This window comes from Sturnus vulgaris, chromosome 3, assembly GCF_052056855.1.
Source record: "Sturnus vulgaris isolate bStuVul1 chromosome 3, bStuVul1.hap1, whole genome shotgun sequence".
Classification (NCBI taxonomy): domain Eukaryota; kingdom Metazoa; phylum Chordata; class Aves; order Passeriformes; family Sturnidae; genus Sturnus; species Sturnus vulgaris.
The window spans coordinates 23853526-23879659 of NC_142245.1; the positions used below are offsets into that span (position 1 = coordinate 23853526).

General features: G+C 41.8%; 1 protein-coding gene across 1 annotated transcript in view; it reads left to right on the top strand.

Moving 5' to 3' along the window:
* Nucleotides 1-26134, top strand: part of KCNH1 (potassium voltage-gated channel subfamily H member 1) — a 173082-nt gene that overhangs the window by 142583 nt on the left and 4365 nt on the right. The window contains exon 11 of the mRNA XM_088161207.1: nucleotides 23459-24502. Coding sequence (XP_088017333.1) covers nucleotides 23459-24307 — 849 coding nt within the window. The 3' untranslated portion in view covers nucleotides 24308-24502. The remainder of the gene's footprint in view (nucleotides 1-23458; nucleotides 24503-26134) is intronic.

Here is a 26134-nt window from a genome sequence, read left to right on the forward strand (position 1 = left end):
AAAAGCTGTACTCTTTCTGCTCATCTCATAAGGATGAGCAATAAGGCCTGTATTTCCCAGTTTATTGAGCCTGAGCAGTAACTTTTACCTGCTTAAATGCCAAAGCACTGAAATGAAGAAAATTGGCATTGTATTCTCGTGAGTCACCAGAACAGCAGTGGAATAAGACTGTACTTCGTAGGAAATCCAGTGGTATCTGTGAGAAGTGTTTTAACATGGTCCTTTGGATTCTGAACCCATACTAAATCTATATGCCTCTCTAGTGCTGTATTTTGGTTTTGGACCTGATTTCCAGAGATACTAAACCCCAACAAAAATAAAACCCAAAACCAAACAAACCCCCCTCCATGTTTGCAGTTTTAAAACTCCAAGGAAACCCATCCAATTTTGAACATCTGCATCTACACTTTGGACCAGCAAACCTCAAAAGAACTCTTTTCTAGAGTGGGAAGAGAGACCCAGAACAGCACTCATGTGCACAGTTGCCTTCCTCACCAGCTTTGATAGGATTTTAAAGGCAGGACAGAATGGTAATGGGTTTAGGTGAGTTCCTGACTTCTCATTCCCTAGAGTTACATCTCTCAAAAATGCAGGCTCATGCTGCATACTTGCAGTGAACTTTAGGGTATTGAATTTGTAGCAGGTTGGCACTACAGGTCTGAGCCTAAACTGATGCTTTAAAGCATCCCTCAGATGGGGAAGATAAATTAAAGATTAATCTAATAGGTAGCAGAATTACTTATTTGTGCACTGCTATTCAGTTGGACTTTTTGACTTATCTTGAATGGTAAAATAGGGACAGTTAAAGATTCAGAGTGAGCAAAATGTGAATGTGAAAATACTGTGCTCTCATTGGCTTTAAAATCCAACATAGTAAGGAAGTGATGTGGGTCAGTGAATAAAGGCAGAATAATAACTACATGGAGGCAACTTTTGAACATCACTGTAAGATATTCCGTCAGATACTTGATTTTTAAAAATATTTTAATTTGTCACAGAACCTTTTTTTCCTTTAAAAGCTATAAAGGTATGTAGCACTTCAACAGATGTGCTGGTGACTTGTAGGGAACTTAATCCTGTAAGTGCTGTGTCTCAGGTGTCCTAAGAACTCCAGCATGACTCTGACTACAGCTGCTTGCAGCACCTGGCCTCCCAATTCCATCTTGCTGTGGAAGTTACTTCAACTAAAGCTTAAAAGCTTTAGAGCTTTAATTTTTGTGATCACTAAAATATTGTGAAACTTCTTATAGAGAAATTGATGAGAGAAGTATGATGGTGCAAAGCTGTGAAGTGAGGTAAGGGTTGAATATCTTCCAAAATTACTTTTTTTTTTTTTTTTTTTCCTTTTTCATTGATAGATTTTTGTATAGTTTTATTCTTACTACTGAAAGCAGGGTTTTCAGTTATTGAGTGACTGCTTTCCACTTTAAACAATTCCAGGAATGCCAGTGAAGCTGTGCTGAACTTCCACCTCTGAAGGATGTGACTGGGAGCTTGGCCCCTCCTAAATTGAGCATTTCAAGGACAGGAAAGGCCCATAGTGAAATTTAGCAAACCTATTGTCCTATCTGTGTCATGGCAACCTCCCAGGCCTCGTACCACCTGTAGCAGCATTGTGTCCTTCACAGTTTTGTCTCCAGAGTAGTTTTCCTAATGCAAGTGGCCCTGCAGGAAGGACTCCTGTAGCTTCTGTCACAGCACTGTCACCTGCTCTGCTGACACAGGTTTATAAGCCCCTTTTCAGCATCCTCATCCTTCCCACAGAATAAAAGGAGTGAAGCCAGGGCAAAATTACCTCCTCTAAAATTTTCATGGTAAAGGATGATTGAACCAATGGAGAATAAGTTCTGTTTTGGACACAATAATTAAAAATGTATGAGATAACTGATTTCAGTCTAGCAGGAAAGCCAAAACAAAGCAATGACATCTGTAAAGGATTAAACCGACTTCTGGAAATGTAATTCTAATGCAAAAAACAATCAAGTTGCCATCTTGATATGTTGAGAACTAGGTACCTCACTTCAGCCTTTTTGTCAGACATTTAATTTCACTCTGGCTTAAGAAGCTTGGCTTCTGTTCCATGCTCACCTTACAATTTTCTTTTAGGAGTGTCACAATCATGTTGTAGTGCTTCACAGAGATGTTCCCACTATGTTTTCCTAAAAATAAGAATAGGAGAATAGGAGGGGTTTATAAGATGGGAACAGATATTTTAGTAGGGCCTGTTGCAATGTGTTAATAGTTTTAAACTAAAGGAAGGCAGATTCAGGCTAGATATAAGTAAGAAATTTTTGACAATGAGGGTGGTGAGGTACTAGCACAAGTTTCCCGAAGAGATGGCAGACACCTCATCCCTGGAAAAATTCAAGGTCAGATTGGATAGGTCTCTAAGCACCCTGATCCAGTTGAAGATTTCCCTGCTCATTGCAGGAGGGTCAGATTAGGTGACCTTTAAAGGCCACTTCCAACCCAAAGTATTCTATGATTGTATGATTTTATGAATGCCACTGGTGGTGGACCAAGTCCTGAGACTGAGGAAACCTGTGGTTCTGTGTGGCCAGTCTCTGAAATCTGGCCTTTTTGTACCATCTGAAATGAGCTGAATACAGTTTTTCCACGTTATGTGATTAAAAAAGAAATTTACTGGAAGTTTTTCCTCAAAAAATTATCTGTCCAGGATATTCTTCCATTATCCTGTCACCAGCAGTAGGAGCGGTTCCTTACTGGAGCTGAGTGGTGTTTCACTGCCTGTTTTGAATGAAATCCCCATTAGATGTCTCATCTCTATAGTGCAGTTACAGCAGGTACCTGTTGGAAAGCTGACAATTCTTTATTTTCAGGGTGGGAATGGCTTTACACAGTGTGGGCATGTCAGACTGTTCTTTCCTTGGTATCAGTTGTGTTAAAATAAAACACAAATGATGTTTTTTCAGTGTGGGAAAGCTTTCTTGCTCTGATCCCATGAAATCTTGCATACAGTGTGAATATATTGTAGCATTTAAATATGACATTCAGATTTCCATACACATATGCTGTATAAGAACAATGCAGCATGAATCATCTTGCTGTGACTGCAGGGCTTTTGCAAAACACCCATTAATTCTGTCCGGTCAGTCCCTGCTGTATAGATTGAAAAAATTATAATCTTCCTCAACTTGCTTACATCTGAATGCTTCTATGTTTCAGAGTTTCTTCAAGCTCTTTTAAATCAAAAGACAGATGATCCTGTCCTATTGCTGACTCATGCCTCTTATGTTTCTGTTCCCTTGCACAGGGCTTTTAACATTCTTCAATGTAAATGTATCAAACTGGTAAACCAGACATTTCGGAAGCCACATTTTCTTGAGTAATAGCTGTGCTCTGTCTCAGTTTTCCTTAGACTTAAGGAAAATTTCTACTGGCTTAGCATGCAAAGGTTTTTGGAGAACGTTTTTAAAATTATTTTATTTTCAAGGGCTGGTTCTCATTAAAAAAAAAAAAAAAGGTCAATACATTTACCACTTACAGTTTTATTTCTTTTGGATAGTTTTAAGATTCCTTGAAAAAAGAATTCTTATTCTTAGGAAGTCCCTTGCTTCCTACTACTGTTTCTTCCTCCTATCTGTCTCTTCATAGAGAGCTGCCTAGAAAAAAGACAAACACCTATCTTACAAGAAGACAGATCATGGTATACTTCAATGGTTTCTCCCTACATTCTTACATATATATATAAATGTAATGGAGTATGGGTTGGGGTGTCTGTGTGAGTGTTGCATTACAGTATGCTTTAATCATTTCCCCAATCCTGCTTAGTTTCTGGCATTGCTGAGAGGTGCACTTGCACTGACACTAGCTGATGACATTTCCATTCTTTTCTGCCTACTTGAAAATGTGCAGCTTTCCATGCTTTCAACGAAGCCATCCTTCAGGCTCAACAAAATCCATACAGCTGTTCACAGACTGTCTCAAACCTTTTCTTTTTTTTTGCATAGAAGTCATAACCTGTTTTGATCCGTATTGATTTAAGTTAAAGGATGAACTGCATGTATTGATATTACAGAAACAATCTGGCTTAATTATAAAGCATGAGTACGTACTAGGAGCAGATGTGCAATCCTTCTTCTGTGGGTAAATGGGTAGTAAAATGTCACAGGGCATTGCAAAGGGGAATTCATTAATCTTTGGAGAGGATAAAGCTACTGCAGCACCCAAAGGAAATGTCTCTGTTGGCTCTGCAGGGCTTGGATGCTGCTGGCTGATGGACAGGTGATGCAAAGCCCTGTGAAAAATAACACCTGGTGAACTCAGCACTGCTCATCAACACAGGAGCCCCGGGCCAGAGGGCAGGGCTTTCATAAGAAATGTCAGGCAGACAGGAAGGTTGTCAGAGGCAACCGGAGCTTGAGGTTTTTCACCCTGCAGGTCTGCCTGAGCCTCGCCCCAGTGCAGTTTCTGTACCTCCGTGTGTGTGTGAGGAAACCCTAAGGGGTTTCAGAAGCTGAGAAACTGCTTAAGGTCAGTAATGAGCACTCTGTGTAGCCACTGAGCAATGGGGAGGTTGAGAGTGTTCAGCTCCATTGAGAATTTAGCTGTTTAAGCCTTAAAATCGAACTGGTTTTGATTTTGAAATTGCCGGGATGCCCCAGCACTCAGAAACTGAAGTATCATCTTCTGGTGATGGAAAAATAACGTTTGTGGCTCTGGGACCTCCAGCATGGGAAGGACTTGGACCTGTTGGAATGAGTCTAGAGAGGCCACAAAGTAATCAGAGATCAGAGTGCTGGAGCACCTCTGCTCTGCAGATGGGCTGAGAGAGATGGGATTGTTCAGCCTGGAGTTTTCAAGGTCAGGCTGGATGGGACTCTTGAGTAACCTGGTCTAGTGGAAGGTGTTCTTGCTCGTGGTAGGGGCTTTGGAACTAGATGACTTTTAAAGGCCCCTTCCAAACCAAGCCATTCTATGATCTCTGAAATGACCTACTTTATAGATGTAGTGTTTTCTACTTGAGACATTTAACCCTGCAATATGAGCTTCTTTACAGTAATGGAAATTCATGGGACCTGCACACCACAGTGGGATTGAAACCCATTTGCATTTACCTGAAGTGAATTATTTTATCTGTACATAGGTCTAGTAGCACACTGTGAAATAAATGCCCTTGGATAAACTAACTTTTCTATTATAATGGTAGCAGCTTGATGCTTTGCCACCGTGTCTTTCTTTTTACCTGGAAGCAGCCCATCACAATGAACTAAAAGTAGGGACCTCTTATTCCTATTGTGTTACACAAGTCAAAGTAATTTATTTACTGCACTGGTAATTCAATGCACTATCTGTAACTGTTCTGCAAGCACATATGACTCCTTTGAACATTCATTCTTCAATGAACATCCTGTATTGCTGGGAAAACAAGGATTGCTTTTCTTTCTACTGCAGGCATCTAGCTTAAAGGCTTGGCTGATTATTCACTCTCTTTACTCTCCAGTCAGGCAGCAAAATGTTTTCCTTGCCTCAGTAGCTGTTACAAAGTTGAATCTACTTAAGATTCCCAGGCAAAAGGGTTTGAGAGACTAAGGCTTATTCTACAGCCCAGATTGGTGTAAAAAAGCCCAAAAAAACCTTAATAAAAGGTGAGATTGCTTATAAATTTTAGATCAAATCCTAAAACATGTATTTTACTGGGATTTTTTACTGATTCTTACGTGTGTAGGAAGATTACTTGTTTGACAGTGCTTAGTTTTCCAGTTGGAATGAAGGGCTTCACATAGGCCTTCTGTCTTCCTCCTCACTGTCATTACATCAGTGGGAACTCTTGAATGCTCTTGTCTTGGAGTATTCTGTGAGAAGGACACTGACTGCTGGAGCTCCTGGAGCATACCCAAGCATCTTCAGTGACCTAGACACTATAGCTGGACTTCAATCTAGATCTAATCTTAAAGAAGGATCTTTTTAGATAGGGAGAGAAGACCTAAAAAGTTAAGAGATATGCTGTAATTGTCCTGTGGAGGGATTTTATTACGGTGATTCATCTCAGTATGAAACCTCCTGTAAAAACTGGACACTTAGTGTAGTTGAATTATTTGTTGGTTTTTGGGTTTTTTTTCCTTCTGACAGTTCTTTTTGTGTTGACCATGTCCTTTATATGACAGAGTGCAGGAGACATTTTGACTGCCAGATATTTACAGAATTGATACAAAGTGGCCAGGAAATGAAATGGTATGGATGGTTCCTCAGCTGAGGACGGGCTTTGATTTTCTGAACTTTTTGTTCGTGGCATATATTTCCTGGGTGTTGAGAAACAGAATTTGCTATCTGTTAAACACTTTGAACTTTGTTTCTATTCTACTTGTTTGGTTTTGTAATAATACAAACTGGAGATGTTTTCAACAAAGTCATGATGCTTTAAAGCTGTGTCCACCAATGTGTTAGTGGCACAGTGACATCTGCTTGTTGCCTAAAACTGACAGTGCTAAGAGGGTGCCATCAGCTATAGTTAGACACAAAATTTAGGGCTCAATCTGGCAGTGAAGTGTGGGAAGAGGGAAGACATGCAGCAGAGTGCAGACCCTATCTCAGCTTTGAGAACATAAAGGAGAAAGTAGAACTGTCACCCTCACCTGTTCAGGCATTTTGGTCTCCTTTTATAACCATCAGAGTTTAAAAGACCTCATTGGAGCAATGGCCTCATCAGAGGTGATGGATTTTTCCCATTGCTTCTTGCAACTTGGGAGTGCTTGACCTTCCCAGTAGGAAGCTCAGCTCTGTCCTGACTCCTGACCCTCATGCCTTTGGTCAGGGCAGATTAACAAAAAAAAAGAAATAGATGAGATGCTGCCATCAGCCACAGAGGGTCTGAAGTATTGCAATCCCTGTTCCCTTAATGGCAAAACACATCTCAATGCAGTGTATGATGCATTTGCAAATTTGTTGCCTGATTTGTTCCTGCAGTCACAGTGAGAACATAGGCCAGTCAGTATTCCACTTGGGTGTTTGGTCAGCGAATTGTGGCTGTGTTTGGAAGCATTTTGGTTAGCCAGAAGCTTTCTGAGTTTGCCTCCTGTGTGTGTGGCTATCTACAAACCCAGCAGGCATAGCTGGATCTCCCTGTCAGAGCCTCAGTCTGTCAGACACTCTGCAGCACTTAGGTCCTGCAGGACCTCTGCAGTGCCTGGTATCAATAAGTGCCTGGTATCATAAAAAGCTTCTGATCACTTAGTCCAAGCCTACAAGAGAAGGAACAACCTTTTTGTGGTGTATTAATGTGAGACTTGGGAGATACTAATCTACATCTCTGATCTGCAAAAAGATGTCTCTGGCAGTCTTTAAGAAATCATTTATTTTCTTCTGTCTTTTGTTCCCATTCAAAAAAATAGATATAGCATCATCATGCCAGAATACAGCTTGGAGAATTAATGGTCTGTGTGTAGAGAAAGGATAATGCAGTCTGTTTGCAGTTTGATTTTGTCTCTTTGGCAGGTGTCACCACTGCCATCAAAATGTTTTCCTGTAGTTCAGGAGGCTTCTTTGTGTCTCCTGAGGCACCCTTGCCATCATACTGAGCAGCCTTGCTGTCACTCCTGCTTCATTGGGGTTGAGTGGAGGTTCACATCCGAGATGTGGTGATTGGTCAGTGAATTGCTGCATGAACCTGGCAGCAGAGCCCCTGCACTGCTCCCTCTCCTTGCCTCCCATTTGGGGTTGTGAGCCCAGCCCAGTCCTGGATGCGGCACTAATGGGGTAGTGCTCAGCTTCTGACACTGTAAAAAACAGAACTATAGCTACAAAGCCAACAGCAACAAAAAAATTTGGGGTATCTCAGCACTGCTTTGCTGTCAGTAGTTGCTAGCTGTAGGTTTGTCCTTGAACAGGTTTGAATGTGAAGAAGCCTCTCTAAGAACAGGAACAGAATGTTGTATTGAAGCGTGTAAATGCCTTGGAAAATCTCGGGCAATCGAGAGTGACTCACGGCTTTAGCACCAGTACTGGAGATCATTTGGCAAGAAGCAGTTTCAATAACCAATGCAGGCACAAGGACCAAGTGTTTTCAGAGCTGGATGTGATGCAGAGATGAGCCTAGATTCTTCCTGCCCCCAAGGTACAGGCTAAAAGTATTCTCCTCTTTGTCTGAATCGTCTCCTCTGCCCGATGACTGCTTCCTCAGAGCTCTGATATGGTAGATGTATCCAGCAAATGATGTATTTAAGAAGATAATCAAATGCAATATGATATGCCAAACATCTATTAAGACAGAAAAACTTCTGCTTTCCCTCTGGGGAATCCTCTTCTCTTGAGTTGGGTAAAGATGAGGTTTGTGTGCTGATTAGTTACAGTATGTCCTGTGAAGTAATTTGACTCAGCTAACAGGGAGTGATGGCAGCATCCTGTGCTGCTGCTGGGTCCTTCTGTGTCTGCACATTAGAGCAGCAGCAGGCAGCCAGCTGCTCACAGGCAGCTCTGCAGCTTTTAGCAGCAAACCTGGGCCTCTCACAGGGGACAAGTTCTAATAATAAAGTTTAAAGGATCTTCTTTTAATCACCCCTGCACCTGAGCAAGACTGGAAGGTTGGATGCAGATCCTCTAAATGTATTAAAAAAAAAATAAGGCAAAGCAAGAAAAAGCAGAAGACAATGTTGAGACTCTTATTTTTAGCAGACTGGGTTCCAGACAGTGTGCTCAGGGCAGCTGAGTAGCAGAACCGGTGATGAGACATAGTCATATTTAAGATAAATGCTAAAAAATTGCATGACTTACTGAAGTAACAGCTTTTCAAGTTACAGCATTCTGAGGATGGTGATTTTGAAGAGCAGCAGTTAGAATTTTAGCTGGTTTAATGTAAACTAATGTTCTAGAAATAATCCTCTTTATTAATAAACTACATTTCCTAAGAAGTCATGTATGAAACAGCAAATGCTAAGTAAAAGGAATATTCAAGACAAAATCTGTTTCAAATGCCAGATCTGGCAAACTCTCCTGTTAGAAAAATATGTAATAGCAGCTGGATTTTCTAACTGGGTAAAATAGATTATTGGGGGGTGGAGGGGGGACAAGTGAATTTGCAACTAAAATTAAAAAAATTCCTGAGCACCACTTGTTCGAAGGGTATTTCCATTTAGTCCAGCATCATGACTGACCCATACTTTATAGCTTAGGGCTGCTGGGGGAGTTATTGCATCTGTGTGCACAGGAATGCCTGTTAGCAGCTGAGCTCATGTGCTGCCAAGGTCTACACCTCTGCCTGCAGACCTCCCACCACCCTGCTCATCATGCCCAAGCAGACAGCTCCTGCTCCTCCCAGTGCCTCTGTTCGACAGCATTTCTAACAAATCTTCCCAAGGGCCTTCTAGGATTTGAGAGGTCAAATATATTTATTTTAATTTTTTTCCCCCCCAAACTCTTCTAAGAAGTTTCAGGCCTGGTTAGAGATAAATGGGCTGCAGGTGAAATTGGTGATCTCCAGCACTCTCCACTGTCTGTGCATGACAGAGGGGCCTTGTGCATTCAACTTTGTGTGCTGGAAAAAGATTTTTGTGCTTTGCATGTTCCGCTTCTGAGCTTTGGGAAGCAGAGAGAGAGAAGAGGGCTGTTGGCAAGTATTTTAATTCTTGCTCCTTTGGTGCAAGACTTGGCTTTGAGAGGACAAAGGCAGGCAGTGTATTTACTGTTCTCAGATGCTTTCTGGAGGCAGTGAGAGCCCTTGAGCATGTTGCCTCCCCTTCTCCATGTTTCCCTGCAGAGAGGACACCACACTTACCCTACACACACTACCCTAATGGCCATGGGGCCATTACCCTACATGCTGATGTGTCACCCTCTGCTTGTGGGGCTGGTGGTCATGAGAGCTCTACTCTTAGAATGGGGACAGGCACGCAGGCAAGGAGCGCAGTGGGGCAGCTCAGTACCCACTACTGAGCTGGAGGACAGCTTTTCCACATAATGAAAGTGTGCAGCATGTCAAGAGATGCTCCAGTACTGCCATCCTGCCAGGAGGACTCTTGTCCTGAGAGCTGGCATCAGATCCAAGTTATAAGTGAGCAGGTTTTGGAGTTTAGGGAGATTAAATGATCTCTGCCAGCATTGCCATGCCCTCCTTGACAGCATTTTCTAGAGCCTTCTGTCACTGAAGAACAAAAGCTGGATCCAGCAGTTGCCTGGTGGTTCCATCCACTTCAGCCAAACAGGCGTTTTGGGCTGGATGCCCCTGTAGCACAATGAGAATAATGGAAATTACAGCTGATTTACTATGCAATGATGCTTCTGGCCAAATGGTTTCCATCTGAATATGAAGCAAATTTGCCAGTGTGCTGGTGTAATGAGTGCACCATCTCTTTGCCCCTTCTGTGCCTTTGCAGTCAAGTATTTGCTAGAAAGTGCAGCATTAGATAAAAATCATGAAGGGAGGGTCGGAAGTCACATCTTTCAAATTTCTCTAGATTTTATTTGATGTATAACAGTAGCTCCAAGTGTTGGGAAATAGAAAAATTAAAAGCATGCAAAGCTGCTTTGTGCAGAGTAGCCCAGGTGTGTGCATGTGCCGTAGGCTTGTTTCAGCAGGGTCAGTGTGAAGTCCCCATGCCAGGAGTTGTAGGAATTGTACTGTTTCATCTCCAGATAAAATGTTTTGTCCTGTAGACTTTTGAAAAACCTTCTGAAAGTCTGAAAGCACTGTAGCTTCTTTTTATGAATCTGATGCCAAAATCTCTGCAGTGAGGCCCTGTGTGATCAGTAGCACGGAGCCAGATAAAGCCTGATATAAATCTATGCTGTGGGCAGACTGGTGATAAAGATGCATGTTGGGAGAGTTCAGGGGCATTTGAGAGCACAGCATGGGTGGAGGATGAGATGCATCTTTGACGAGCCTCTGAGTCCTCTAAAATCTGTTAGTCCTTCCCAGCCCCTGGATATTCTGTGATTAGAACAACACAATGATGGCTCAGGTCCACCTGCTCTTGGGTTGTGCTTGCAGCAGGGAAGTGGGTGCACAGAAGCTAGGTGGCAAATTCAAACTGTTGAATGAGTTCCCATGAGAAATGGGGTTATTATGCAGTAAGGGAGATGGTCTTAAAAGCAGTTCATTTGATTAGGATGTCATTATGTGAAAAATTAAGAGCACTTTTCATTTCTGTGGGATGATGAAGCTGTTGCCAAAATCCAGCTTTCAGTTGCTGATGCTGGTTATATAATGATGACTGCTTTGTGTTTCTGAGGATTGTAATCTCTTAGTTGAAAACAACGTCAGGAAGAGATTCTTCAGCAGGGTTTGCTGTTTGTGCAAACACTTATTTTCTCTGAGCTCTCTGTTAGATTGTCCAGCTGTGTCTTTGTCAGGTGTGCACACACAATAGATTGATCTAAGCATTGTTTACTCAGATTCAGGGGGATGCACTGGCAATATCTGCTGTTGTCTTTTCTTGAGCTGAGATCCATAACTAACATTATTTTGGATAACACTGTCTTTTTTTTTAATCTCAAAATAGCATTTTCCATTAAATTGTTTCCACTATATTGGAATACTCTCTTTGTAGAGTCTGGTATTATTTCTACATGTACTTAACTGCTGAAGTTTCTGCTGCACTCTTCAGTTGCTAAGGAAATAGTTTCCTTTCCTTGATAAATAATTTTAATGTCTCAGCCTATGCCTGTGGTATAGGATCATACATCTTTTCACCAGGACAAATTAAAGTGAATTTTGGGACTAGTAATTCTTGCAGACTAGATGTCTTACAAATGCATAAGAGAAAGCAGAAAGGAGAGAAGAGCTCTCATGGAGACAGGAAGGGAGGGATTTTTTTTACCTTTATTTGTTTAATTCTGAGCAATTAAACAAATTTGTACACTGTAGTCAAGTACAATCACTGTCATAACAGAAAAACTTTTACAGCACTATTGAAATGTCTACTCTTAGGTAATGCTTTGCATTGAGAACTGTTTCCAACTGGATCTCAAGTGCCTGAGGCCTTGGTTGTGTCCCCCAAGTTGTATGAGGGACATGGAAAACCTTTTTACTTCCTCTCCTCAATGTGATGGTGACAAAGCAGAGTGTTGCAGCACCTGCGCTGGGTCTGTGGCAACATGAAACCCACCTGAACTTCCAGCAGCTTCTCCAACCTCTCCATGGCTGCAGTTCTTCCTTTTTTCATTTTCAGGAAAGTGAGAGTATAGCATGCTGCTCACCAACTTTATTTCTGATCAGGATGATGGTGTTTTACATTCCTGCACTTGAGATAAGAATCAGTTCGTGTGAAAGATGAAACTAGAAAGTGGGTAACAAAACATAATATGGCAAGTTCCTTGAAAGATGCCTCTCTTCTTTTAAAAATAAGACGATTATGGTATGTAAATGTAAACCATAAATGCACATGAGGAACTAAAGAGCCAGTGATGCAGTGTGAGGAGGAGTTAAACTGAGATTACAAAGCTTCACTGCACTCCTAATCTGAAATATGGCATTCGTGGTGGCTTCTCCTGGATGGCAGTACAACTTTGAAACTAAAATATATCACATTTCAGTGATGCTTAGAGGTTAAGGCTTAATGTCCCAGTACTACCAGTGGAAGAGAAGCAGTTTGCTTAAGGGTGAGCTCTGTGTCACGTCTCTCTCTTATCTCAGAACAGGGGATCAAGGAGAAAACTGATTTTACAATGCTCCTTAGGAGGAAGCAAGGAGATGTCACCTGAAGTATTTAAGTTTAGCCCAATGTGACGTTAAAACATGGAAGAGGTAGAGATGGCAAAGCATGATAGTTAAACAATCAATAATTTATTGATCACTTAAAATCATGTAACCATGTCAGTGTACACTCTGTGCTTTGCCTCACTTAAGCTGCTGAAGCTGAACTCTTCAAACCTGCCTGCTTCTCAAATGAAAATTAAATGTTTTGAATTGTCTCAGTGAAGTGGAAAAATAGGAGAAGATGAGAAAGCTTAAATGAAAAGCTGTCTGTAAGATGAAATGAAACATTTTAGTTCAGGGAAATGAAGGGTTAGAGTGGCAGAGCAGAGGTAGAGCACTATTCGATAAAACTGGGATAGTTTTCAGGTTCAGGAAGTTAATTTTTCTCACTGATTTGAGAGGATGAAAAGAATGGTAAAACTGCTGTCCAGGAGGGGTTCTGGCATTAGGTGTCATTGTCTCCCCAGCTGAGATTTTTCTGGTTTGGATCAGTGGTGAGGGCGTTTGCTGAGGCAGGAGCTGGAATGTGAGGATCCCACCTCCTGGTGAGGACCTGTGTCTCCACACTGGAGCATCAGTCCTGTCACCTGCCTGAGGAAAACTGGGGGACCTCAGCTCCAGTTCACACTTTTAAAAGCAGAACTTCCTTCGGCCTGTCTCGTTGGAAACACTAGCTCTGAATGTCTCTGCAGCATGTGTGGGAAGGCAGGATGTCCTGTTGTGTGTGTTTCCAAAATGAAACACAGGGGACACTTGGAACAGCTTTCCCTGAGGCAACCTCAGCCATCCTGGCCCGTGTCTGGCTTGCAGTGGGTGGGAATCTCATCACAGTCACATCATCATAGAGCAAAGCTCTGGCAAGGGAGGGAAGGGGAAGAGAGCTTCCCTCACAGCATCCCTGCACATCAGAGTTTGAACTGAGTTTTTGTGCCCATAATGTGGTGACCATTAAAAGCTGTGCTCCTTAAAGGGGAAAAGGGAATTTGCTTTCTGCTGTCTATGAGTACTGTCAACTACTCATGGAAAAAAAAGATAGACAAAATCATGACCGTGGTGTCCAAGAGTCAGATGCAAGCACACACTTTTTCTAAACAAAATCTTTTAACAAAACTGGTTGCAAATGCAGCCTGAATTATGGGGATGAATGAACCACTGTGTATCTGCCCATATCTGTATAAGAGGGAGAGGTGTGATACAAAGGCTGGGTCAAAGCATTTTAGACTTGCATTTGATGGTCTCAGGGAGCTTGGAGTTTGTGGTTCCTACTGTTCCTGTAAAAGGTGTGTAGGGGTTTTTAACATTCAAATATAACTTTGTCATTCTTTGAATACAGGTGATGGTAAATATTTTAAAAATTAGGGTTTCAGTCTGCTTTTGAAGAAACAATTCTCTCTTGCTAAATTATCCTGGTTTTCCTCTTCTACAGCAGATGTTTTCTTCACGAGAAATTAATGAATGTTTAAGTTTAGCATGTCTGAAATCACTTGACAAATTGTATTGAGGATCTCTTATCTGAAACTTGTAAGGGTGAACTCTCACCAATTGTATCAGAAAGGGATGTCTTGCACAAGTAACAGCTCAAACTGCTGATAAACACTTATGTGGCTGACATGAGACACTGCAATATATGCTGGGTCTGTGATATCTTCCCATGAAACAGGTCATTTTACCTCACTGAATAATGAGATTTTCCTCTGTGTGTGTGTAAACTGAAAGCCCAGTAGAACTCTAAGCATTAGTGCCATGTAAGTAATAAAAATCATGGCATTGGTCATATTGGGAGGATTGAGAAATTGCTGTAAAATTCTTGGAGAATGAAATACATTGATAAGATAGAAATCACCTACCTCTGCCAGTATTGGAATCTACATTCAGCATGGGACGTGTCTGCTTTCACAGAACTAAAATACCTGAAGCAAAATCAAAAACTTCATCTCTGAAGGATTCTCTGTGAAGTTACTTGGAGGGATCAGTCAATCCTTAATTAGCTTACCTGTGGATTTAGCAGATTTAGACAGCTATCAGTTTTGACAACGGATAAGGAAGTCACTATCACCAGCTGCAACTGGACCATGGGAAACTGGCAGAGATTTTGTCTAGGAACTACGAGTTTAGAGGAGCTCTTGTAATGAAAAGGTCTGAAACACCTCACTACAGTCAGTTCTTGTCTTCTTCCCTTCAAGGTTTTAAGCTCCTGGCTGTTAGTTAGGGCTGAAAGGGTTTGACAGCTGCTTTGGAAAATGGTAAGCAATGCACTTTTTCTGTTGTTGATTCTCATTTAGTTATAAGTAGGTTGCTTCCTTCTCACGTACTGTTACCCAAGCTCTTGAACAGAATAAACCAGTTGGATGGCACTGGGTGCTTGACTGTGCAGCCATACTGGGCCACCTATTTGGGTAGATTTATTCTCTTTCTGTGCAGGGCTGAAGATTATTTTGTTTTCTTCAATATTATAGCTGAAGTTCAGGCCTGTTAACTCAGAGAGAGACACATAAAAGAGAGTTCATGTTATCTTAGGCAATTTATGCAGGCAACTTTCATCTGAATGTAATTCTCAATTTATAATTTCAAGAGCTCCACAACCCTTGTGCATTGGGAACACGGGGCATTCATTGTATTTGTGTGGATTGGTTTGTGAGTGGGCATTCGAAAGTAGCTGAATGACTTGTAAGCTCTTGGTAAGCTCTGATTAATTTGAATACATTTGAAAATATATTTGATTCCTCTCTTGAAAAATAAAATACCTGTCAATCACTATAAGCCTAATGACAGAAAGCAGATGAGGGAAAGCAGAAGGAAAAACAAGTGAATGAAGACACCAGCTAAGAGGAAATTATCTTAATGGCAAGCTACTACCCAAAATGTAATCACAGAAAGCAAACTATACAATTTAACTATTCCCTCAACACATCACTGGTTTTCTCAGCTCTACAACCTCTGCATCCATTTCAGATCTCAAGTGAAATTGTCTCTGAGTTAGAGGTGGGGGAAAAAAAAACCAAATCCTTGACTCTCAAAAATTGCCTGGTTTCTTCCAGGAAACACTTAGTAAATGGCAGCAAGCCACAGGGAGCTTAGAGAAACAGACTCTGAGTCCTGAGAAGGCACGTTGTACAGATTATATGACGTTTTGTATAGTTGTAATTTAGGTGACAGAGAGGTAAGTTCCTGCTGTGCCTTGGTCTCTCCTTAAAGCAGTTTTTGAGGCAGTGTTGTCTGCCCAAGAATGCAGGTAGTATGTTGATCTGGAATAAAAGATGACACTACATGAATTGTTAGTGTGTCTGATATCTCCCCACAGCTAGAAAAGCACTCTAAAAAAGTGCTAAAAAAGAAAACTAAAAAACCCCTAAAACAATGCAAACCCCCCCCACCCGCCCACGAAACAAGCATGAAAATAGTTATTTTATAGGAGTTGCTGCTGGAAACTGCTGACACTTGGCTGTCAAAACCCATAAACATTCTTTTTTTTCCTCATTTACTAGAAATAAGAAGGTCCTACAGAGCATTTCACATTTTGATGGACATAGTAGCTCTCAGGGAGTATAACATTCCACCACTCAGATCTGGCATAATTTCCCTAAAGCTCTTGTTTGCACATTAATTATTTGCTTGTGACAGCTACTTTTCAGAATAATGAAGTACTAGTAGATCTTTAGCAATATATATATTTCAACGGTTTCTTTTTCCCTGTTTCTCTTGCATTCTTTCTACATTTGTGAAGGAGGTTGCTAAATGAGCTATAATGTGCTGTGATTGTATCTACCCAAACCAGTGTGGTTTTTAGTTTTCAGTTGTGTAGTTGTCTAAGTTTACAGTCAGCAGTGGTTTAGAGTCTTTTTTGGGGAAGAGGCATCTCTTAATGCCTCAAAACCTGCTAGGGAGTCTGTTGCAGATCAGGCAGGGGGTTTTTATTATTTCCACTAATTGCTTTAGACGTAATTCTGTCTTCTTTTCAGTAGTACTTTCGTAAAAGCTTTTCCCTTTTCACTCAACACTAGCACAGCCTGTAAATATGAATTAGAATGAGGAGTTTGACATAGAGGAGTAGAGCCTTGAGTTGTGCAGAACTTCTAAATAAGTAATAGTGACACAATTAAACACTAATATTTGAGTTGGTATTTCTAGAATTTGTAATCAGGCTACAAAGCAGGCTGTCACAGAGAAGAACTTCAGCACTGTTGAAGCTGACAGTGCTCATGACAGTAACGTTTAGCCCAGATGTTTTTCTGTAGAAACTGAAACCTTTGTTTCCTCTCTTCATCTGGGTAGCCTGGATGCTCATGAAATGATGAAGTTGTGTCTCTTCCAAGCACTTGTCTATTAATGAAGTACACAGAAGTCTGGTTTTTGGGAAGTGAGTGCTGCTCTGTCTGAAGGGCAGGGTGATAAGACCCCACAGCACAAAAGGCTGTGCTTATCCACGTTGGCTCTTGGGCTTTGTCTCTCCCAGGGATCCCCAAGGTTTGCTGACACCAGCACTCCTGGTATCAGCACTCCTTTACAGCCCCACTGCCAGGACCTTCTGAATTTTAGTTTGCTTTGAATTTTCAGATAATTAATGAAAGCTAGAAATATTTGGGAGTGCCCAGAAGGGATGTGGCCTTAACTGGGGAGAAACTCTTTCCTCTTCAGAAGCAGAAACGAAATTCTGCTGTTACAGACAGTAAAACTAGAGAGAACTTAATGACATCTGCAACATTATTGCCCATTCTCTTGATCCTGTATTTAATGAGAAGGTAGGACCAGTGATTCCCTCCTTTCTGACAAGCCATTCCATATAATTGCAAAAGACACAGGCTCCTTTTGCCCTGACACCTGCTAATATACTGCTGTAGGGATTCCTCATCATCACACTCTATATTGATCACGTGCAGTTTTGGTTTCTTTAACATTAACGTCACAAGAATTTTTATTGTTGAGCCTTCTGTCTCTTTCCATTTTTCCTCCCCTTTTGCTTCTTAAAAAAAAATAAATAAAAGAGGAAGAAAGATTGCATCCAATTTTCATCGGACTAACATCAGCCTGAAGATATTTTCATCAGTTCTTGGCAGATCCTAGATGGACTGTGTAATAATGAATGCCTTTTCATGATTGTTTTCCTCATGCTTAAGTTCATTTTCTGTGAGCACTGTATGAAGTAATTTTAAGCTTTTAATTGTTTATGATATTTGGCACTTTCAGACTCTGGGAATGTTTCTGTATCTGTGAAAGAGAATTATTAAGCACCAGAGAAAAATGCCATGCTACTTGCTGTTATGCTGAGGAAGACCTGCCAAATCTTGCAGTATTTGTGCATGCTATAGAGGTGGAAAGAAGGGAAGCTTGTGGAACTAATAATAGCAGCAGCTTTGTGGCTAGAGGCCTCATAATTATAACTCCATGATGACAGTCTAATTCAAAACATGATGAAATCCGTACTTTTAACTATTCCTGTGGGTCTTGGGTCAGTCCTTACAAATCAGAGTTTAAAAAAAACTTGGATGTTTTTCACAAGACGAAAAGATCCTTTCATTGCAGGTGCAGGCAGGTCTCTTCCAGCATTTGTCAGGGTAAGGCTTTCAATATATTCACAATATATCTAAATATAGCATCGCCTGATCTTTAAGTCTCATGCAGTGTTGGCATGCACGTCCAAAATCTGGTTGCTAATACATCATTCCTGCCTTGCCCTTCTGTTGATTCCCTTTCTGGCAGAGTGAGGAGAGGCAGAGAACGTGACTTGCCATGACTTGGCAGGCAGCACCGTTCTGGTGGGGTTTGTGAACAACCAACAGTGGGCTGTTCATGACAAGAACAACTACAGACAGTGGACAGCATAGCAGAGCACCTCTCCCAGAGGGAAAGGCTTGGAGAAGTAGGATTGTTCAGCCTGGAGAAGAAAAGATTTGGGGTAACCTAATTGTAGCCTTCTAGTACCTGAAGGGAGCCTAAAAGAATGCTTAAGAGGGACTTTTTACAAGAGCCTGTAGTGAGAGGACACGGGGAGTGGATTCAAACTGAAAGAGAGTTAGTTTAGATTAGATAGTAGGAAAAAATTCTTCACTCTGAGGGTTGCCAGAGAAGTTGTGGATGCCCCATTCCTGGAAGCATTCAAGGCCAGGTTGGATGGAGCTCTGAGCAACCTGGCCTAGTGGAAAGTGTCCCTGCCCATGGCAGAGATGTTTGAACTGGATGATCTTTAAGGTCCCTTCCAACCCAAACCATTTTATGGTTTCTATGAAATTTAGTCTTGAATCGAAAATTGAAGCAACGTTTCATCAAGACATCATGATGGATTCTTTATTGCCATCAAACTAGGCGTTTTTCTAAAAGATGCAATCTAGTGGTAACAAGATTCCTCCCAGGGAATGCCCCTTCTGAGCAATCCTATGGCCTGCCTTACACCTGGGGGTGACATTGCCATCTGTTCTCCTAGTATTTTCATAAAGAAATTGTGAAAGTCATCTTCACAAATAATGTCTATGCTCCGTTATTTAACTGATGCTTGGGTTTTAGTGCTGAGCACAGTGAAATCCTTTTAACAGTTGCTGGGCACTCCACATTTGACAACCAAGTATTCATTCTACCTCATTTTTTTAATACTTTGACCTTAATCTGTAAAAACATTGATTCTAGAAACACAATTTGAAAATTCTATGTGATTCAAAAGAGGCAGAGTTTTTACCCAAACTCACTTGAGACTTCATCTTCACAACTAGGTAATACTGAGGAAAGGGAAAAGTCCTTGGTGTAACCTCATTTTTCTTGGAAAGGACTCATGGACAGAGACAGGAATATGTGTCACAGAGAACCTCTGTCATAGGTCTGTGTGGACATAGGACTGAACCAGAACATGTGTCCACTTGTCTCTGAGTGTATTTTCCAAAAAATAAAACTGTTACCGAGTCATCATCACTGCCTTGGTTAAATGTTTATATGATTGCAAGAATCTGTGCCTAACAGGGCTATTTTTCAAGGTTTTGGCAAATCTAGGCTGGTATCTCCACAATACTCCCAACTTCTGGCAGCTTGGGCAGCTTCCTTGTGCAAGGTACAAGATTCAGCTCCTTCTTAATAAAACCAGAATTGTGAAATGAGATTTGAGATTGGAGGTGTGAAATATGCAGCTTTAGGCCTGGTGTTTAAATTTCACGTTATTTCGTCTCAGTTCAGGTTCTTTATCCATCTCTTGGTTTTGACATACTGTTAAAATGCTCCCATCAGGTTTTTTTTGTGGCACCTGTGTGCTTAGGTCTTGAAGAGTGCAATGTTATGGAGAACTGCATCAATTGTGAAGTCCCCTGTGTTTGAGCAGTGTATGATATATGGGCTAGGAGATTTTGAGGGTATAAAGATCTGTCCCTTCCCAGACAGACATGAATGCTTGGAGAAAGAGATAAAGAGGGACTGTTCTAAAAGCTATCTTAGGATCTTTGCCACAATATTTTGGGTTTTAACTTTGATTAAGGTCCATATTTGTGGCCCTATCAAATTCCATATGAAAATTTCTAAGTAGGTCCAGACTTCTCTTCTTTATAACAAATGAAATCTATTTTCTTTTCCTTTGTACTCTCACTGCTTGTGGGAGCAGGTGTACATCCATTGGCATACCAACCAGATTTTCTGAATAACTTGGCTGCTGCTGAAGATAAACCACTTAAAAACTGTGTTTTCCTTAGCATTTGTAAGAAAAAAAATCCATTTAAAGTTATGTGCATTTTTATTTATAAGGACTTGCATTTAATCTTAAAAAAAGGCAGAAAAGAAATCCAAAACTGAGTTAATTAAAGTATTTTCAATTACTGCTGAGTTTTACATAGCTATAATATTTTTGCTTACTACACAAATATGGAGCTGTCTGGAGAAAATATGGCATTGGGGAACTTGCAAAAAAGGAAAGAAGTGACAGCTTTGCCTGAGCTTCCCAAAGAGAAGTTGCTCTCTGACAGCTGTTTCTCCAATGTTTCAGGAGTCAGTTAAAAGGAGCCAACCCAAGAGCTGGAGGGATGTCCCCTGGCAAATGTGTGAATGTTTGACTTGTACCACATAAGCACAGCTTGTCACATAAATGCATATCTGTAGAGGATGTCAAGCAGGGTAGCATTTCTGCATTCATGCAGTGGTGTACTTTCCTTGCAGCTGGTGTAAGGCCTTGTGGAAAATGGAAATTAGGGATCTCGTTAGCATGGTAGCAATACCCATGGCAAAGGCAGTGTTTATACATCTCCTTCAACATATATTCCTGTGCATGCTGCACTTGGATCTGCTGAAGGCAAAGCAGTGAAGGTGTGTTCAGGGCTCTCAGGCTGACCACCACACAGTGGGAAGGCTGATGGCAGCTCCTCCATAGCCAAGTGTGCCGGCATCCACAGGGAGGGCTCACTTAGGCAGTGCCTTGGAGAGCAGTGGGAGCTCTGGGTGGATAAGTGCTTCCAAGCTTGTCCATCAGTGCTCACCTTTCTGCATTTGCTGGTAGATTTATTGCATTCTTCACCACGGAGATCATGCTACTAACTGCTTGAGGTGCAGTGGTTAGGGGTAATATGGATTGGGCCAGGCTGTTAATACAGGATTGATTGCTTGAAGCTTGCTCATTGCTGTCTCTCCTGCATGGTGCTGTAGCAGAGACAACTTCTGTCATGTAACTAACCCGTTTATGTTTCAATAATCAGTCATTAAATAGCGAGAGGTGCTCCAGTGCTCTCCAGACAAGTGCTGATTGGGCTGTGTGGAGCAGGGGTTGGCCCAAGCACTGACTTGCAAAACATCCTGGCCTCTGGGTCTGAAAAGCCTTCCCTGATGATCCCTGTGAGTGTGACCACTGCACCAGCCAGTCATACATCCCTTCTGGGCATTTAAGGCAAGTCCTGAACCATAGGTCAGGCCAAGACAATTTGCTCATGTACAAAGTGAGCCCTGTTAGGTACATCTGGCACTGGATGTCCACAGCTAATACACAAACTCCAGGAGAGGGAAGGCTTGGGGACACAGAATTTTGCAGGGACAAATTGACCTGGCTTGGTCGGGTAGCTGCCTTGGTTTGCTGGGGCTTTGTGTCCCCAGAGCCAGCCTCAGGATGCTGCTGGAGTGACCTCTTGAGACCCTGCTTGGCATCACTGGACTCCAGCAGAGTGAGCAAGGCAGTTGCCCTAACACCGGGCTGACACTCATCCCTCAGGTAAAGTGGGAAACTGCCAGTGTGTGGGAAGCCATTAGCCTGCAGGATTGCATTGAATTCCCTTCCCTGTGAGTGCTATTCTTTCACTTCTAAGGATTCTGCTGCTTTGTCCACTTTCTACTGAGCTCATTGCAGAGTGAGTTTCCTGGAGGGAAGAAAAAAAAGACTGCCAAGTACCCTGTTTTCTTATTCTTATCTCATATTTAGTTTCCTAATTGCAGCTTGGAAATAAAATATCCTTCCTGCTAATTTTATTCTTTTGTATTTAGGAAATGCTGCCAAGTCTGACAACTTCTTCCTTCCAAAGACGCACTGTTAAGATGTTTTTTTCCCTGCTGCACAATGACAAAACTGTCAAGAAGCATTGCAGTCTGGAGAAACATTCATTTTGTGTGTGCCAGTGAAGAAGTGCTTATTAACTTTAGTTTAATTTAAATTTGTCTGCAACAGAGGGATGGGTTTATTTACACATTTCCTAATAATGATTTGAATCTCAAAGTTATTTCTGCATTGAAGTGTAAAGTCTTTGAGTGGATTTTCCCAAAAGCATCTAAAGGGATTTGGTATCAGTATTCAGTAGAAGCTGGGGTCTCAATCTTTTACCCTCTGTATTGCAAACTTCAGCTTTGGGGACCTCTCATTTTCAAGACTACTTACTGGTTCTTTGTTAGTGCCACTGTGGAGTTTTTGGGTTTGCTTGGAAAATACCAATACTAATGTAAAACGCACAGAGTTTTTGAGGAGAATGTGTTTACATCACATACAAGGAAGAAACCTTGCTTGGCTACAGGCTGGGACATTGCGAGGCTTTTATCAGTACTGTGTGTGATCCTTGGGCTGCTGCTATAGAGATCACTTAGCCTAGAGGCTAAGGAAGATATAATTAGGAGGGTAGATGGAAAATTAATGCTTCTTTGTGCAAAAGTGTTCTCTTTTGCATACAAATAAAGAGAGAAATCAAGCCATGAAACTCAACAAGCTTCTGAGGTAATCAAGCCGTGAGCAGCTTCCCCATGTCTTGCCAAGCTCATCTCCCATTGTGCCCCTGGCTTTGGGACTGACTCCAGCTTTGCATCCTTAAACTGCATGTTGCTTCTAGAAGAGTATGTGGGAGAAAGGGAGGGCAGGAAGAACTTTGCAAACTACTGTCGAAGAGTCCAGAGTAGTCCCTGCTGTACTGGCACTACGAGTGGCCGAGCTGCACTAAAATATTATCAGATCATTGGCAGTGAGTGAGCTCTGAGATGAGACTGATGGGAATGGCTCTGTAATATTAGAAACTTGGTGCTAAACCATAGAGTCAGGAAAATAAATACAAGAAGTCACTTTTTAACACAAAATAGAACAAGTATCTTCCTGGGATCATTATATTTACAATGGCCCTGCCTTGCTGACCTGTCAGACCCGGAGAAGTATTTTTCTTCTGTTTTTTTTTTCTTTCTGGTATTTTAAGACAGATGGTGTCTGCTCTTAAATAATGAAATAAACCATGTTCCACACAACGTAAGACATTTGAAAATGTTGCTATAAATGTACAGAGGTTGTGCACTTCTCAGTTAAAATAGATTCTTTCAAATAATTCTTTCTCCAGCTTTTCCCCTTAACAAAAGTGCAGTTAATCACAGAGTGAAATCTCTTTCCCCCTGCAGATCGTGTTCCGTAAAATCAGCGACGTCAAGCGGGAAGAAGAGGAGAGGATGAAGAGGAAGAACGAAGCACCTCTGATCTTACCCCCGGACCACCCCGTGCGGCGGCTGTTCCAGAGGTTCAGGCAGCAGAAGGAGGCGCGGCTTGCAGCAGAGAGGGGCCGAGATCCGGACGAGCTGGACGTGGAAAAGGGCAATGCCGTCGGGGAGCAGTCCTGTGCTCGCGCAGTGGTCAAGGCCAGCGTTGTGACTGTCCGGGAGAGCCCGGCCACGCCCGTGGCCTTCCAGGCCGCCTCCACCTCCGGCGCCTCCGACCAGGCCAAGCTGCAGGCCCCGCCGGCGGAGCACGCGGCCTGCAAGGCGGCGGGGGACTACCCCCGCAGGAAAGGCTGGGCCAAGTTCAAGGAAGCCTGTGGGAAAGGTGAAGACTGGAACAAGGTCTCTAAAGCAGAGTCCATGGAGACTTTACCTGAGAGAACTAAAGCTTCGGGAGAAGCTACCCTGAAGAAGACAGACTCTTGTGACAGTGGCATTACAAAAAGTGACTTGCGCTTGGATAACGCTGGCGAGACGAGAAGCCCGCAGGACCACAGCCCGGTCCTCACCGAGGTCAAGCACTCCTTTTATCCCATCCCAGAACAGACTCTTCAGGCCACCATGCTAGAAGTGAAACATGAGTTGAAAGAGGACATCAAGGCTTTAAACACAAAAATGACCAATATAGAAAATCAGCTAGCTGAGATACTTAGGATATTAACCTCAAGAAGAAGCTCCCAGTCGCCACAGGAGTTGTTTGAAATATCAAGGCCCCAGTCTCCAGAATCAGAAAAAGACGTGTTTGGAGCTAGCTGAGGTGTTTCTTTTTAAAAACAAACAAACCAACAAACAAAGAAACAGCCCCCTAACACTTTACATTTAATCTTTCTTGAAAACGAGTGAGGGACCCGTTCACAAAGCATGTTCCCTCTGTCTAAAAAGGTATGGTAACAGGAATTGCAACCTCATGTCAAGATGGCAGCTGACTTTGAAGCCTTTTTGACAGCAAGGGTACAGTTTCTAAAGTTTTTCTTTTCTCCCTTTGTCCTCATTCCCCCCCCCCTCCCCCAACCCCCTTCTCTCCCTGGGGATGTTGGAATAAGAATTCTGACAGCAGCAGCCATCCCTGTGAGCCCCAGGTGATCTCTGAGGTTTTTGGAGCATGCCTTATGTCCTTAGCTCGGGTTATGCCTATATGAATAAGCACTTGCCAGGGTGCTTATATTTTCAGTGTTTGGTGGGTTGTTTGTTTTTTTTTTGTTTTGTTGCTGCTGTCACTGTCTCAGTCACCTCTACAGCATGTTGGATGTCACAGTATATTTTCATATCTGTAATAATGCAAAGAGCAGTAGGAGACGTGTTTCATTGCTTCTGAAGTTTCTTTGGGGTAGTCAAGGAAGGGCTAATAAGATGAAAAAGAAAAGGTACTTTCTATTTCAAATTGACATATTGCTAAAACAATTACATTTGGCAGCATCTTCAAAAACAGCCACAGTATTTCAGGTCTATTAATAAATGGGATCTTCCACACTGTCATTCACTGAATCAAGGATATGTTTTTTTCAAAACTTTTTATGTTTTGAAAAAATTTATCTTCTGTTTCAGATGTCTTTCAACATTTGATACTTTTGCTGTCAACTCCAGCTGCTGGAGGGTTGGGTGTGCAGTGTACCTGAAAGCAGCCCATGGCACAACATATTTGAAACATCACTAACGGGTCCTGTAGATTTGCCTCCTGATGAAAATATACTGTGACATTTATGTCCTGTTCTGCTATGAATCTGCTCTTTTAATTCTTGTTAAGTTATTATTCAGAAGTTTCTGTTTTGATAATGTTCATTGTAGCCAAAGGCTTTCACAGAATTTTTAACAATTTAGGATGGTGGCATTTTCCTCTACATCCAGATGTATTGTTCTTGATCTAATCTAGCTTGGAAGCAAATGGATAGTAGAGGTAGAAATACAGTGCTTACTGTATGCAAGTGCTATTGTAGCAAGGAAACAGAGAGATCTGCTTCTTAAAGAAGGAGATGTTTCCAAAACTTATATTTTCATAACTTTTTTTTCAGAGGAAGATTGAAGCACTTTACCAAAACTATTCTTCATTATCCATGTAGGGTAGCATAAATGGTATCATGACTTGTGTTCTCACCTTGGGATACGGGTGTACATTCACAATATATTCACTCCACTGACCTGGTATGTTCACTGCTTAACAGTAGCTTAGATCTCAGAAGCATGGTACCATGCCACACTTTAAGGGGTTTTCATTTTAAATGGCAATAGCTCTTAACACTGTGTGTGTTAAGTCTCATTCTTTTTCCTTGGCCATTTACAAAGAAACACATGATTTTTTGGGGGAAGATTTTCGTTCATGTTAAGTACAGAACAGGCAAGGAACACGATCAATTTTAATGATTTCTGCTGGCCTGATGCTTGCACAGTGCAATGCAGAACTGTGTCAGACATCCCTGGGGAGCTGGGACATCCACTGATGACTGGCACAGTGGTGAGGCCGTGCTGTGCCAAAGCTCCCAGTTCAGGTCCTGCTGTCAGAGTGTTTGTTTGTACCTGTTGCTGCAGTAACTGCCCTTGCTCTCAAAGATAACAATTATTCCAAGCGCAGCATCACCATTTCTAAGT